This window comes from Taeniopygia guttata, chromosome 3 (assembly GCF_048771995.1).
Source record: "Taeniopygia guttata chromosome 3, bTaeGut7.mat, whole genome shotgun sequence".
Lineage (NCBI taxonomy): Eukaryota > Metazoa > Chordata > Aves > Passeriformes > Estrildidae > Taeniopygia > Taeniopygia guttata.
In genome coordinates this window covers 102915666-102932113 of record NC_133027.1, presented here as the reverse complement: position 1 = coordinate 102932113, position 16448 = coordinate 102915666, and the positions used below count along the sequence as shown (strand labels likewise).

The window sequence follows — 16448 nt, the reverse complement described above, 5'->3', positions numbered from 1 at the left end:
CGCTTAACTTACCTCTGTTCGAAGGTGTTTTAATTAACTGCAAACACATGCCTATGTCTTTTCCTTGATAAAGCTGCTTTCCTGAATCAGTGCCTTACTGTGAATCCAACCTAGAGCTACATGAACAGTCATACTCACTTTTAATTTGTGTTGTTTTTCGTTACAAGGAACAACCTTTTTATATGCAGGTATCTGGACAGTGAGTGCTTCTGTTGGCTTTGGTGATGCTGGCTGCATCTAATTTGAAGAAACCTTGTAAGGACAGCTACCAGAGAGATACTGCCTGTGACAAACGCAGCCTAAAATGAATGCTGACAGCCTTGAAGTGGAACAGACAGATGGAGACACGTTTGCCACAGTCCCACAAAGCCCTCATTAAAAGCCAACAGGTCTGATGACTGCACAGAAAGGGGAAGAGCTGGGTGTTCAAAGGAGGCCGTGTGCTCTGTAATATGTGACTGCATTGGCACCTAGGCAGGGTTTCACCTTTTCCAAGTGGAAAGGCACAGAGTGATGAAGAGCCCTATGTGGTGGAGATCTCTCCACTTGCAACCCTGCTCAGAAATTCAAAGGGGAAAAGCAGTGACTTTATTTGTTCAGCAAACATGCTGAGTAATAGCAAAACTCCCAGCCAAAGTCCTTCACACAGGGCTCGGCTGGCTCAGGAGAGCCCAGCAGGACTCGGTACAAAACGTTTTGCTGCAGGACCGGTGACAAGCAGCAGCTCTCTGTTCAGACTTGTCACCTGGCTCTGGGCGGGGAGGAAGCTGTGTGCCAGACATCCACAGCTACTTCTCCCATCGGAACACAAAGCATTTATGGTAAGTAAACAAATTTTAGATGGGTCCTTCCACATCTGTGGACCGGAAGCTGAGCTGAGAAAGAATTCTTTGAGTCATGAACAATGCCTGGAAGCTGAAAAAAAGTAAAAACAACAAAAAATCCAGAGTCCTCCCTACTCTGAAGACAAAGTATTCTGCCTAAAAGCACAGGCAGGAACATTGTGTCTCCTGTAAAACACCATTTATGGTTTCATTAGGTACCTGTATCAGTCACTTTCCCATCAGTCTTAAAATTGATGGTGCTGCCAGATGGACAGCCCTAAATTTAGGAAATATCCCCGTTCCGCTTGGCTGCTGGTGTATGGTAATAAAATAGAAAAGCCTGGAAACAGCAGTGTACAGCCCACTGGTTTAAAAGAAAGTGTGGGGAAGAGGTAGCAGTGTGAACTCCTGTGTGGTCCATCTGCCAGTCCGTGCCTGGCACATCCAGCAGCCACAGGGGATCATTCATCAAAGTCCCTGTGTTTGAAGCCCATGGAGACAAGAGTGGCTGGGTCAAAACTGTACGCCCAGCCCTATTCATCAGGGAGCAGGGGAAGGCCTCAGGAACCATTTTTCTTCCCAGCCTGGGAAGAAACCACACCCTCCCATTCTCCTGGGGTATATTGTCCATGTCTTGTGGCTTTTGGCCCCAAGTAGAATCAAGCACTCAGCATGGTATAGCAGGACAAAAAGCTATCCCTGGACATGGCTAAGGATCAGCAAGATGCCATCCTGTAAGGGGAAGGCTGCAGTACACCGTCCAGTGGTGTGAGGCAGATCAGAAGGTCTCATGGCGAAGAGATGTAAAAAGGATTACAAATTGATCTGGACATCATTTGCATACCAGGAAAGGAGTCCAAAAAGCCCTAACTCCCCTCTTTAAATCAGGCAAAGCTCTTGACAAGTTTATAATGAAGTTTTATTCATCAGGGTTCTACTGATATTGATATTCTGCTTATTTCTCTCAGGAGGGGATTGAGTACTTTTAATCAAGAAAACTATGATGACACCCTGGTGGCAACCAACTAAAACCCAATTTCACTAATTCCTGGAGCTGAGCCAATGAGAGAGACCAAACTTGTTGTTCTCCCTTCCTTCCTAGCTAAATTCCATTGGATTAATAGCAATCTCTGTAAAATGATGACCCACTTCACCTGCAGTAATTAAAAGAGGTTTGAGCTGCAGCAGTTTCTTTGACCCATATATCCTAAATTTGGGTAATTCTTCCTTGTTAACTAATGGCCTTGTGTGGGAGTGAGGACAACACAATATGGGCATGTTCCGTTCCATGCAATTGCCGTTTAGCTTGTTAGTGAGTGACGTCAGGGCATACGGGAAGCCAGGTGAGGAGAATGTTATAGCAATCTAATTGCTGACTCTTTTTACAATGGCTAGTAAAGAATCCTGCATGGGCTGCTACCGCTACGTAGGACACCTAGATTTTGACCCAAGGATACTCTCATGGGAAACACGGTTTAGGGTCACAGGTCAGCACAGCAGTGCCTCTGGTGCCCAAGCCAGCTCTGCCATGTGAGGAAAATTAAGCAAAAGTGAGGGAATGGCACACATTGCCTCTTATCCCACACATGGATAAGAGTGTGGTATCCAGGTGTGGGCTCTTGGGGATGCAGCCAAGCACAGGGGAAGCCTGTCCTGAATCACTGCTCTCAGTTATTCTCATTGATGAAGGTTTCCTTGTGGACACGTGAGCACCTTCTGTCATTTTACTGCCCAAATTAAGTCAGGAACCTTTGCACAGACCCTGAATCACAATCCCTTTGAAATCTCCAAGTACAGGAACAACATTTTGCGTTCTGGCTATTTCTTCCATCTCAGGCCACCAGTTCTCCTCTGGCCTCTGTGGGTCCGCAGCTCCACCTCCACAGCTGCCAAGAGCCAGGGCTGCTGTCTCCTCTCCATGCTCTGCTCACGGAATGTTCTTTCACACTCTGTCTCTTGCTCCGTGTTTGTTGGTTCCCTAGAACACAGTGAGCAAAGTAAGAGGTCAGCTCTGCCTTTTTGTAACTTTGGCCGTTTATTTTTTGTTTTACATTTTGTGGTCACTCTTCTGTGGTTTTTCCGGATGTCTCAAAACACTTGCTTTCCCTTTCCTAACTACAAGCGTAACAAACCAGTGTCCAGGGACCGACCTTGTGGCATTTACATATTTTTCCCTATATTGTTGTAGAAAAATTATTATAAAATTTATTAATTCGTATTTAACAATACAGAAATTATTATAGATTTTATTAATATATTATTATATTATACAGCCTTCTAAAACTTCAAGCAAAACTTCTTGTAAAAACTCTTCCAATTTTTTTAGCCTCCCATCAGTTATTAGTGGCCGCGTTCGCACTTATCTTCCTGCCCTAAGTGGCAGAAACAGGAAAAGATTAAAAATTAATCTTTTAATTAGACAGAGGAAAAATTAAAGAGAAAGATTAAACAGAGAAAATTAAACAGGCGCCCGCCCCCGCAAAAAGTGGCCGAAAACCGCAAATCCCACCCGAAATCCCCGCTCAGGGCCCGTGACGTCACAGCGCCCCTCACGCCGGGCCCCGCCCCCGGGCGCGCGCCGGGCCGGGGCCGTGTGAAGCGCACCTTTTGCACGAGTCCCGCTCGCCGCGGGCGGGGCCTGCGGGGGCGGGGCGGGAGGGGAAAGCCGGCCGGTGAGCCAATGGGGATCCGTCGTTCCCCGGCGCGTCACGCGTGGCCCCGCCCACTCCCCGTTCCGGGCGCGGGCGGGCGGAACGGGGAGGCCGCGGCCCGCTGGGCGTTAACGGGCGGGGGCGGGGCCCCGCTGTCGCGAGGGCGCGCGGGCCAATGGGGAGCGGGGCCGGGCGCGGGGGCGGGAGGGCACGGCCGGGCGGGCGGGGCGCGCCGGCCAATGGGGCGCGGGCGGGGGCGTGGCCGAGGCGGCGCTCGGGTTCCGTGTGAAAAGAGTGAGGGGGCTCGGGTGCAAAGTTTGCTCGCCCGGCGCCTGCGGAGGGAGCGGCGGCAGCGGCGGCGGCGGCGGCGCGGGGGGAGCGGAGCGGCCGCCCGAGCGCTCGGGGCTCCGACCGCCCGCCGCGCTCCTCGCACCCCCGCCGGGGCAGCCGCGATGTGCGGGGGGATGGCGGCGCACGGTCCGGGCGGGCCGCGGTGCTGGCAGAACCGGCGGGCGCGGCTGCTGTGCATGCTGGCGCTCACCTTCCTGTTCTTCGTGGTGGAGGTGGCGGTGAGCCGCGTCACGTCGTCGCTGGCCATGCTCTCCGACTCCTTCCACATGCTCTCCGACGTGATGGCCTTGGTCGTGGCGCTGGTGGCCGTGCGCTTCGCCCAGCGCACCCGCGCCACCAAGAAGAACACGTTCGGGTGGGTGCGGGCCGAGGTGATGGGCGCCCTCGTCAACGCCGTGTTCCTCACCGCCCTCTGCTTCACCATCCTGCTGGAGGCCATCGAACGCTTCACGGAGCCCCACGAGATCCAGCAGCCGCTGGTGGTCATCGCCGTGGGGGTGGCGGGGCTCATCATCAACCTGCTGGGGCTCTGCCTCTTCAACCACCACGGCGTCGGGGGCCACGGGCACGCCCACGGCCACGGGCACTCGCACGGCGGCCGGCAGCAGCACCCCCGCGGCGGCCCCAAGCCCGAGCAGCCTCCCGGGGACGGCGAGGCTGCGCTGAACCGCGACGAGACCAGCACCTTGGTGGAGAACTGCAGCAGCTCCAACGGAGTCAGCCAGGAGAAGCTGGGTAAGCCCCGCGGGGAAGCGGTGCTGCTCCATCCACGCGTAGAAAAGCGGGGGGAGTTCCTTTTCCCGAGTGGGGTCGTGGCCGTCCTGGTCCCACCTGGTGCGGGCTCTGTCAGGACTCTGTGAGGACCATCTGTCCCCACTCCTGGAAAAGAGGCGAGAAACTTTCTTAGCAGCTCTTGTGGCACATGGCTGTCGCACCTCTTCCTCACGCCTTTCCTTCGGATGCCCTAAGCTGCATGTTTGTCTTGCAGACAGGTCAGAGTGTAAAAGAGTCTCAGGATAAAGCAGTTTGCCCTGGGAAAAAATTTAGTTCTGCAAGGAAAAGCACGTGACAAGCGTTTCTTGCCTGGCCACACGAGCTGTCACAAGACGCTCTCCTAATGCCATCCGAACTGGCTGTGCCGGCAGCTGGATTGCTCCATTGGGTCAGTTATCAGTTACCTGGGAAGCTACTCTCCATCTAAACCAAACACACGGAAGCGTATTCCACTGTAATAATGTTGTGTCTCTTCATAGTATCGGTATTAATAGGAAGAAGTCTTGGAAATTGCCAGTCAGAACTGTGGAAGCTGGAATGTGGAGCATGCTGGTGTCAGGGCACATGTGTGGTGTCTTGGGAATAATTTTTGTTTAGCTTTCTAAAGCACGTGCCTTCCCACTGACCTGCACGCAGGCATATGTTTAAAAATCTTCCCTTCCCAATTGTGGTTAAAGTGTTTCATAGGTAGGAATTTCTTGGGTTATTTTTTAGTGGATCCAGAAGCCTGGATAGTTGATTTTGAAGCTGCTTGGTCGAAGCCAAGTATTGCGTGCCAGCGGAGTGAAAGGTGTGTGTGATTGCCACTTCTCTGTTCCTAGGGCATCCTTGTCACCAGAAGGAATGGACTTCAGGCTTTGGAACCAATTTCTCTCCTTCAGGTTCAGGGTGACATCAGCAGACCATTGTTTTAGCTTAAAGGGAGCTTTAATCGATCAGAGTGAACTTTGCTACAGTAACAGGTTTTCTGTGATCAGAGGTTCCAATACATATTTGAGAAACTTAGTTTCTGTTTCTCCAACTCTGTGTTGGTTTTGGAAAGACAGGTTTTCCAAGAGGATAGGAAAGTTCATCTAAATACACTACACCATCTTCTTGACCATGTAATAAGCTCTTAATGTTGGTTTAGTTCCAGCAAATGTATCCTAATAATTAGGTTCAAACAATGTAAAATTCCCTTAACCCTTAGTCTCATACATATATTGGCTTGGGAATTATTTAATGGTGAAAAGTTGTGCTTTTAGCCAAGTTTTGGACTAGTTATAGCATGAATTAAAATGGATATTGTTGTGAGCTGACTTGTCTGGAATGTCTCATGGATGTGCTTCTGGCAAGAGCAAATAATTTGTTGTGGGTGTTTAGGTGGTAATAGGACATAATTTTGGTCACAGTGAAACTTTGAGATAAGTTTCTATTTCCTTCATTGCCCTGTCATGATTATGTAATGGATGGAGCTACTCATAGTTTGCCTATGGAAAAGTTGGAGGTAAAGGTGATTGGAGGCTTGGGAGAAGATGCAAGATGTAGAGATAATGACAAAGGTGATCCTGTGCCTTCACTGGAAATCACAGAATGGGGTAGTCCTGATTTCCTGAGGTGGAAGTGAAAAGTAGGCATAGCCTTAGTGGCTAGTCCTGTACAAGAATTTCTATGGATGCACTTTATGCAAAATAATCAGTTTATTGTTACATTTCAATGAGTGTATTTCAAATGGGCATGTTCTAACCATTTGCCTTTAAAAAAAAGTTCAAGAGCTTTCTGGAACTATGTTTCATGTTACCCACTTGTATAGAACTGACTACAGCTGACAGAAAAGTCAGCTGTACTGACTTTTCAGATCTCCACTATTCCAAGTACTTGGTACAAAGTAGAGCGTTCCTCTTTCCTTGCTCTCACTGTGGACCTTGAGGTCTGAACTCTGTAACCCGAGATATTTCCCTCTAATTCATTTACTTCTCTGGAAAGTTACAGGTCCCATGTTCCATAACTCCTAGAGGTAGTGTGGAAAATGTAGCTGGAGCTTCAGGGCAGAAAGAAGTGTACTGGATGAGGCAACGAGCTTGGGCTTGGAACTGAGCCTCGGTAGGAGCCCACTCCCTCTTCAGAGAGGAGAGCACTTGTGCGCACTCCGCAGTTGCAGAATTGCAGCCACAAGGGCAGAACAGCAGAAGCTGCACGTCTTATTAACGTGTTAATGTTTACAAAGCTCTGAACTCAATAACCTCAAGGAGCAGTAAGAGCTCCTTGTTTCAGTTTGTCGGGCCAGGGGCCAGTGCCTGTTGCTTTTCTTTACCACTGGAAGTAGCCAAAAAAAAAAACCACTTTTGAAGAAAAGCAGGAGGTTAATCATGTACACTTCTCTCCAATTTGAACACTGGAAGATGATTTTTGTTCAGAAAGGATTCTTCTTTGTAATGATGTGTTCCCATGTAGCTGGTTAACTGTGTTGGAGTGGTAAATATTGCAGACAGTTGTGACAAAGGAGGGTACAAAAATGTTAATTTATTTACAGTCAATGACAAATTACTTTGGACATCAGGAGCTGTATGTCACTCAAAAGCTATATGTCACTTGCATAAAAATACAATTTTACTATATATTTATTTATTCTGAAATATAAATAACAGTAGTTGATATCCTCAGAGTTTCGGTGATAACTTACACTGCTCTGTAGTTAATTCTGCTGGTAAATTCTGCGTTTTAGACCTAAAATTTCAGCTGATTTATCTCATGGTCCTGCTAACTCCATGCACCATCTTGGAAGAACTTCCTTTTCCTTGAATTCAGAAGCCTCTTGAAAAGGCATTGGTAAACCTGAAAAGAAGCTACTACACAGCTGTATCATACAGCTTTTGAGCTTCTAGCTTCAAATTTTAATATGAAATAGCAATGCAGTCCTATGGTTAAAGATGGATTTCAGCAATGTGATCAGTGTTTCAAAAGAAGGAACAAATGTACCTAACTAAGCTACTTAAACCAGCTTTTTTACATATCCTGTCTAGCTCTGCATTTTGTTTAGGAAACAAACAGTGAATAGGCAAATGGTTATGCAGCTGGAAAAGGTGAAAGCAGTTTTTCAGTAGAGTAATTAAAATGTGGTCATCTTCATTCTTTGCCACTCTATGTCTTAAACCTCCATGTAGAAACAGTTGCCTTCCAGATTATTTAGATCACTTATTGGGTAAATGGAATTTTCCTCAGCCAGAGAAGATGTTGCTAAGTGTGTGGGTTGAGTTGCTTTTTGGTTTCATACGCAGTGTGCTATGCTTACTGTTGGATATGATTTTATGAGGAATTACAGTGCCATGTTGTATTATAGCTCATGCTTAATTGTTTTATTGTTTTCTTGTCAGGTGATACGAAAGATGACATGAGTGACGTACAAGTGAATGGGAATGCTGGCCATTATCCTCTGGATGAAGAGGAAGTTGAAGAAGACTCTAGTGCACAACTTAACATGCGTGGAGTTTTCCTGCATGTTTTTGGAGATGCCTTAGGTTCAGTAATTGTGGTAGTGAATGCCTTGCTCTTTTATGGCTTGTGGAATCCATGCCCTGAAGATGGGCCTTGCTTTAATCCATGTGTCAATAATCACTGCATGGAAAATGCTACTTTATCCCAAACACTTGGCAGAGCTATCGGGTCAGGGCAAGAGAGCATTACGACGGCTGGTCCTTGCTGGTTGCTGTATTTAGATCCTGTCCTCTGTTTGATTATGGTCTGTATACTCCTTTACACAACTTACCCGTTACTTAGGGAATCAGCCCTCATCCTTCTACAGACTGTTCCCAAACAAATAGACGTCCATTCTTTGAACTCAAAGTTACGTACCCTCGAAGGAGTGGAAGCAATCCATGAATTACACATTTGGCAGCTAGCAGGCAGTAGGATCATTGGCACTGCTCACATCAAGTGTCCTGACCCTTCCACGTACATGATGGTGGCCAAGCGCATCAAAGAGATCTTTCACGACGAAGGGATTCATGCAACTACCATTCAGCCCGAGTTTGCCAGCGTTGGCTCTGAGTCAGGGAGAGGGAAATGTGAGTTTCCTTGCAGGACTCAGTGTGCTTTGAAGCAGTGTTGCGGAGCAGGAGAAGCTAGTACTGCAAAGAAGACAGAAAAATCCTCGTCACTTAGTATTTCTTGTTCAGAAGTTGTCATTGAATTTCCAAAAACGAGGAGGACTAAGTCGGAGAGCATCCCTTCAGTGAAGCTGGAGGTGAACACCGATCAAAACGAGCAATTTGAGTCATCTTTGTAACTCCCTGAAGGGTACTACCTGAGTTGTGGAGACTTTGTCAACAGCTGTGTTGCAAGAGGAAGAGACAGACGTTTGAGATGAAATTTTGCCAAATAGTGTAATTGCTGAAGTCCTTGTTCTTGTCATATTGCTAAATATAGAATGCTTGTTTTAAAGAATATAATGTCACTGTCATGATACAATGTGTTTGTGTCGACTTTGTTTGACTGAGACAGACAGAAAGTGCATCCATGCTGTAACACTTCAGAAACCCAGTTTCAGCATTTCAGCAGAGACACTTTTTGCTGTGCTTCAAATTAAGATACTTTTTTCCAGTGAAAAGGTGTTTGAGGGATAAGCATGTAGGAGCTCAATTTGTGTTACAGATTTCTTCGACCTATTTTTTCCTTTAATATTTGATTTGTAGATATCTTAATATATTGTTTATTTAGAAGCCCTAAGAAAACCAAAGTTCATAGAACATTTTTAAAAGCTATAACTACTAAAAACTGGAAACCACTTTGCAGTTTCACATTATTTTTTTTAAAGCTATGTAATAATAATAAAAATTTTGAAGGCTTTTCTAGTGAATTTATCGCACAACATATTTTAAAGACAACATAATGTGATTTTAAGAAATTGCCCCCTTTTTTTCTGGTAAGGTAGCGAGGTAATTGAAAACAACAGATGTGAAAGGGTTTTTTTCTGTCAGAATGGCAGTTCAAGCTACTGTATACTGCTCTGTGATCAAGACATAAGACTGGTCGATAAAGTAACACAGACTTTTACATTTTATGGATTTTCTGCTGTTTTCCCTTAATTCTAAGTTGTGTCTGTTCATGAAAGTCTTTGAGGTTTAAAAGTAACTTTGACTCAACAGTGCTATGAATAAATATTTAGCTGATGCTGAGTTTACTAAGATAAAATAATTCTGTCAATAAGTGCTCTGTTGGGGAGGGTCTGCCAAGCACTGACAGTATAACTCCTGCTTTCAAGCACAGACAGCAGCTCCCCAAAAATAATGGTGCATTTTACTTCTAGCTGAGTGTGTCTGTAAACACTTGCAGTGACTTCAGTCCTGGTTCCCCCCTGTGTCCTCAGGAACCCTCCACTGACTTTTGAGGAAGTGGTGCAAGGATCACTGTATTTCACACTTAGAGATGTTTATGTACCACATAATTTCACTTACTCAAGTATCTGAATCTGTGGTTTAAAATCTTGACTCAGTGAATTGATAACTGGCTCTAATGAAGCTGTTACAGTGTGCTGCCAACTTACACCTTAGGAAAGGAGAAACTGCTCAGTGGACTCTGAATTTGGCAGAGAGGAGAGCTGAAAGATAAAACATACAAGAAATCTAATCTAAAACACTGGCCCTTTTGATCCACTCTCATGTTATGTATGGCATCTAATGTCTTGTGATTAATGGATTGCTCCTGTGTGCAAAACTGGAAAAAAACTCAGATCTTCCATTCTTTGCTCTATGACTCTGGACAAGATAAACACTTTGCCTCGGTTTCCCTGTCTTCAAATGGGGATAATACCTACCTCACAGGGGTGTTGTGAGGCTTAACTATTGTGTGAAGAGCTCTAAGATCTGTTACTGGAAGGCACTGGAAAGAGGATAAGATACTAGATTACCTGTCATTAACTACTTCTACAAATGTATTGCAATACCTAGGCACAACCAGAGGGAACTGAGGATAGTTTTGGCCTTACAAAATTCTTCAGTGCTGTGGTTTTCAGGTTTTTAACAGTATTTAAATGTAGATTTTTTTAAAAAGAATGTTTTGTTAGTGAAGGGAATGTAGCTTTGCCTTCAGATACAGAACACCTCCCTAGGTTGCATTTCTAATTTGTGTCTTGCATCCTAATTGCTCCTAAATAGCACAAAAAGTAGTCCTGCTGCTCATCGGACCTGGATTGGCCCAAGTCACGTCAGTGGTCTTAGCGAAGCTCTCAGCAGAGCATTGCAGTCAACTCTGGATTATCCGCGGGTGGGTTACAGCGTTGTGCATCGCCCGTGCAGTCTGCGGAGCCAAGCCCAGCCCCGGCTCACGCCACGCTCCGGCCAGGCGCTGTGTGCCAAAGCAGGGGAAGCTGGAGGTGCTGCTCTGCTTCCAGGGAGCCCCATGGCAGCTGCATTGCTGGGCTGCAGCACAGCACTGCCCAGGGGTTCTGCCTCTTGGCTGCTCAATGCATCTGCAGGAAGCTGCGGGCTGTGGACAGGTGGGCTCGGCTGTGTGCTGGCTTGGGGTGTTGGTGCTTCGCAGCCACCAGCATTGCTCCCCTTTTTCTGTGTTTATGCTTGTTGTATAGTCTCATAAACTAACTTAAATGTGTTAATATAGTATTTATATATGTTTCTGTTTTTTCTAAAGTATCTTAACTCTTTTCTATTACCTGTATATGATCTAGAGTTGACTGTTAAATGAGATCTTGTGTGAGACTACGTTTGCTGAGTATGCTACCACTGCTACTATACTACAGAGTATTAACCGAGTAAATTTTGAAATTAACAAAGTACTATTTTTTTTACATGTGTATCCTTGCTTTCTATGGTAAACTTTCACTACTTATTTTCATCACTAGTTTAAAATTTGTTTCAATTGTTAGCATGAATTGTTGAGGTTCTGCCATATATCACTAACACACCGTAGAACTACTGTTCTTTAGTTTATTTAAAAAAATACCAACAAATCTAACCATGGTAGCACTGTGAAGTCTGATTTACTTCTTTCCTGTTGCTCTTATAAGAGGGCAACTGGTAAGTCCTAACAGTTACCATTATTGGTTAATAGTCTCAGTAAATGCATCTGAATAGAGGGAGTTGTAGTCACTAATTCCATTTTTAACTATTTAAAATATCTTCTTTTTTTTTGCCAGAAGTCATATTTTTCTATTTCTGTGTCCATTGCAGGCAATGGCTGATTAAAAAGACAAAAAGCTCTCCCCCTCGTTATTTTAAGTATCAGGACAGGATGGAGAGGTGACAGTGATGATGGTGATGAGGATGGGGGCAGGAGGGGGAGCTGAGTGGCCTCTCTGTCATGTGCCCTGTCGCACGTGCAGCACCGGCTGGTGTTACTGGGGCCCTTTAGTCTCCTTAGCCCTTGATGATAAACTCCCTGAAAGCACAGAGTGAGGTCAGCATGGGGCTTTGCAGCAGCAGAACTCAATTTCTCCCTTCTGGCTGTTGGAGACCCAACCATAGCCCACCAGCTTGTGAAACAGCTCGGTTTTTTTTAACTTGATCTGTCTGGGGTTATACAGACTTGATTTGTTCTGAAGATCACAACTTAAGAATACTGAGAGCTTTCAAAAGCACTGCACAGTCTCTCTTTATTTTATTTCTTTTTCCACAACGCATGCAACTAGTGAATCTCATGTAAGTGAACACTGCAGTGGTGGGGAGCTAATTGTATTGTGTATCACATTCCTGAATTTTTAAAATAAAAACAATTACGGAATACTTATTTTAAGGAAAAGTAAGTTTGTATTTCAGTGTCTAGATTGTTCAGGCTTCTGATTAAATGTGTCAGAGATGTACCAAACATCACTGGATGAAATATTTTACTACGTGTCTCATCCAGGAACATGCTATTTTAGAATCACTTCCTAGATTATATCTGCACCTAAGGTGAGGTGCAGAATTAATTCAGACACTCAGTGGGCTAGCCACAGTACCATCAGTCTTCCTTTTTAGCAGAGTAAATTGTTTCTGTGGAACCCCTAATAATTGTAGCTCATTTGTTTTCAACACCCAGCGTGGGCTTTAGTAATATCTGTAGTTGCCACATCGCAGTGTGCGGTATGGACGTACACAGAGTTATGTAAAAGAACCAGCCCCAGCTTGTGACTCCCCAAAAGTCATGGCAAGGGCTCAGTCCTGAAAATTTCTGTATTCTTAAATAGTTTCATCAGGATGACGAGTACTTACTTGCAAACCAGGAATTACTTGTGGGAATGAGTCCAAAGCTTCTGCCAGTGTAGCCTGGCTTTTAAAGAAAAAAGTACCTAGATTTTATTGATGTATTACAATCAAGATTGCCATGGTGTTTCTAAATTTGCTGTAGAAATACTGTCATTTTTGTATAATTTGAGAATTTGTTCCTTTTCCCCATTCTCCAAAAAAAGGGAAAAATGCCCACTGAGTGTCCTAAGACTTGTTAGCAAGTTTAGCTAAACTGATATTGTTAGTTTCTGAAATCAGGCCATCTGAATTTATTAAACACTGCCTGGTGGACTTTGGGGAGGAGGGATAAAGATTCTTGCCATTCTCCTTCCCCTGCCCCCTGCTTTGACTGCACTTTCTAATCTCTTCAGCTATGGAGAGACCAGGAGGGATGGAGGGGGTGAATTTTGTAACTAAATGTTCCGAGTTCCACGTGGAGGGAATGGGAAATACTGCTAACTATTTTTAAAAGCATATAAATATGCTCTGACTATTTTAGCTCCATAGCATAGCATCAGTTACACCCTTTTTAGGTATGCTTTTAAGTGGTTCAGGTCCACAGTGTCTTTGGCTTTTCCTTTCTCTGCTAGGCAGAAAGAGGTGGATGCTCCATTTGCCTGAGCAAAAGCCAGAGTTGACAATTTTCCAAATCAAATGTAGCTTTGCTGATAACAGAAGGTCTGATTATTCCTTGTGACCTTTGCTTTGTGTGGTTAGCTGCCTGTGAGGTACAGCACCATGTTTTAGCAGGCTCACATTTATATTTTTTGCACTCACTGTGTTGTCTAACTAGTTGAAAAGCAAAACCACAAAGCTGAAAAATATCTTTCATCTGTGTGTCTCCAAAAAGCACATGGGATTAATTTGGCTACCTTTTTTTTTTTTTTTCACATCCTGGATCCTGTTTCTGAACAATGTTAAAATATAATTGGCATAGCTTGTTCATCGATGATACTTCTTTTTGCCTTCTTTTAATATAAATAATAATGTTCTTTTTTCTTCTTTTTTTTTTTTTTTGTTTTGTTTTTAAGTATTAAAGTGCTGAGAAAATAAATGGAGCTTTTGACTATCAAATACATTTAGTTGGGATTTCTTTCTCAGATCAGCTCCCAGGAAGGAATTTAACTAGTAGAAATACACATTTGCTATCTCCCAGAACATCAAAAACAGAGGAAAATAGCACAAATAAAGGAGGTGGAGGTTAGTAAATGGGTTTTAAAGTTCTGGCCTCCAACTGTCTGGGTTCCAGGTGCAATTAAAAGAATAGTTGCTCAGTTCTAGTATTGTTAAGAGTTAATTATGCAAAAGGCATTTTTTTTATCTCAAATGAAAACAGCTTTTGAAAAGAATTTTAAAAAAATCATCTTGACCTGTTAATTGGCCGTGGTTAAATATCTGACATAAGGGTCAATAAGGTAGGCTTCCTAATAGGACTCTGTACTGCTCTTTCAAAGTCTTTGGCAGAAATCTGCTTTAGAACAGAAGATGCTTTGGTGCTTTTCAGCTTCATTTGTTTCAATTCAGAAACACTACAGTTTGCACAGTTTTTTGGGAGAAAAGGACTGACTGCAGATGCCAGCACTAATACTGAGGAAGGCAGGATTGTGACCAGTACCTGCCTTGAGCTGTTAATAAGCTTGAAGTGATGAGTTCATTTTGGAGCCCTTCAGCAGCTCCTTTTTCTGCTTCAAGAGGGAAAAGTGATTCCACCTTATTAGTTAAATGTGTGGGAGGGTATGTTTGGTTGTGCTGTAAGCACTGCATGAGTTTTGCCTTTTCCAAAGCTGCTTCTACCTCTACATGACATTATGTGACTAGAACTTACTATGAACATCCTTTATGAGAAGTGCTGGTGTGAGATTTTAAATTAGTAAGAAGGGAAGCTTCAGATCTGTAGCTTATTTTTGCTACAGGTACTTTCCCCCATGTCATTCCTAGACCTCCTACCCCAGATAGTTGCCTGACCACAAGGACCACCAGATCTAGCTCCCATAACAACTCCTTGCTGCTTTTCCATTGGAGAAGCTAATGCCACAGGAGCAGGGTGGGATGGGAGCATCTGACTCCAGGCAGACAAGCACTTTCAGCAGGCACCTTCTCAGGCTGATCTCTGCTAGCATCCCAAACCTGGCATGAAAGCCTTGCCACTAAAACTTTGGCTAGCATTTATATGTTTTTGTGGTTTGGTTTATAATTTTTTTTTGACAATCAACACTAACCTTAAAGTATTGCTGAGACCAAATGGCAATCCCCAACCCCCATCACCCAAGCTCTGTTTCTAGTTACAGCATTGGTCGGCTTCCCAGCATTTTCCTCCTGCACCAGCTCCTGCAGCTAAGAATAGCCCTGGTGATGCTGTGGAACAGGATGTGCAACCTGCTGGGCTTCCTGCATTTGTGCTTACATTGCTGGCCTGGGCCGAAGCCTGTCCTCATCTTCCCTGGACTCACTGGGTGAATTTTTTAGGCTAAATTTCTTGGATTAGGTTTGCTGTGGGTTGGCCCACGTGTTCCAGTTGCATTTTGTGCTATAGGCAACTGCATTCTGCAGAATAGGCAAGACCTCAGCCGAGGGAGATACTCACTTGCTGCCAGTCTTCTGTGCTTCAGAGTGTGTCTGCTGAGTGTAAGTGGATGCTGCTGGCCTGCTGCAGACCTGGATTCAAGCTTCACTGCTTGGTTTGATGTTACTGTGTGATCCCTGTAGCTGAGGGTGCAGCAAGTACAGCACAGGGAGTCTGCAGGTAACTGGGTCACTGCTGCTCACCTGAGCTAGGTGCTCATACCCTAGTTCAGGAGTGAACAACACTCCCACAGATAAAGGCTGCACATATTGCTATGCCCTCAAGATTTTTTTATTAGACAGCACTGACTGGATACTCACGCCATTGTTTTATCCTGTGCTGCCTTGGGCTCTCCTCCAGTCAGTTGCAGACAAGTACATTTTTCCTTGAGAAAGGGATTATGTGAATTTGCAAAATCTGGGTGATTATTTTCACTTGTACTTTTGTGGGCATGTAGGAAGGTTCTGACCCAAATGGATGGGGCTGATTCTGCATGCTTCCAGCTGAGTGCTAGGAGGAATTTGGCTAGATAAAGTACTAGATAAAATCTAGGCTCAAGTAATTCTTCCAAAATATCCATACTGGCAGAGGTCTTAGGTTTCTGTGTCATGATAGTTTGAAGTGATTTTCTCTTCACATTGCTGTTCAAAAAAGAAAAAAGGAAAGAACTGTGTTTAATTATCACAAGAATTATTACCCAGCCTTGTTAGGTGTGTTTCCAGTTCGCTGAAAACCTCCCTGCATGCGGCAGCAGCACAGTGGAGACACTGACAAGTAAGTCGGCAAGTTATTGCTAAAAAGAAGGTGTTTGGTACATATGCTTGAGCTTGGAAGTGGAATGACACTTGGCACCATAATGTCCCAGTTATCTTTTTCTGGAGTAGGAAGGAGTAGGAAAACTGCAGAACTAACTATTGAGTCAAGCTGCGTGGGCAGAGCTCCTGTGTCAGAGCTGCGCTGGCGTCACAGCCGCAGCGTGACATCACGGGCCGTATGTGAAAAGCCCAGAGCATCACCCAAGCTCTCTGTGTTATTGAAAACCTCAGTAATATTTATTGAAAACTTGCTTTTTTTTTTTTTTTTATCT

The 16448-nt window shown here is 44.6% G+C and overlaps 1 protein-coding gene and 1 long non-coding RNA gene across 2 annotated transcripts; one reads left to right on the top strand and one right to left on the bottom strand.

The window, feature by feature from the left end:
* Nucleotides 1-1721: 1721 nt before the first annotated feature.
* On the bottom strand, nucleotides 1722-3584 carry LOC115494519 (uncharacterized). Its single transcript, XR_012055317.1, has 2 exons — nucleotides 3429-3584; nucleotides 1722-2802 (listed from the first exon to the last, which is right to left on the bottom strand). It is a non-coding gene; the product is annotated as an uncharacterized lncRNA (long non-coding RNA).
* Nucleotides 3585-3759: 175 nt separating this feature from the next.
* SLC30A1 (solute carrier family 30 member 1) lies at nucleotides 3760-13872 on the top strand. The gene is made up of 2 exons (XM_002191979.7): nucleotides 3760-4561; nucleotides 7954-13872. The coding sequence occupies exons 1-2, from the start codon at nucleotides 3928-3930 to the stop codon at nucleotides 8862-8864; spliced, it is 1545 nt and encodes a 514-aa protein (XP_002192015.6). The 5' UTR covers nucleotides 3760-3927; the 3' UTR covers nucleotides 8865-13872.
* Nucleotides 13873-16448: the final 2576 nt, after the last annotated feature.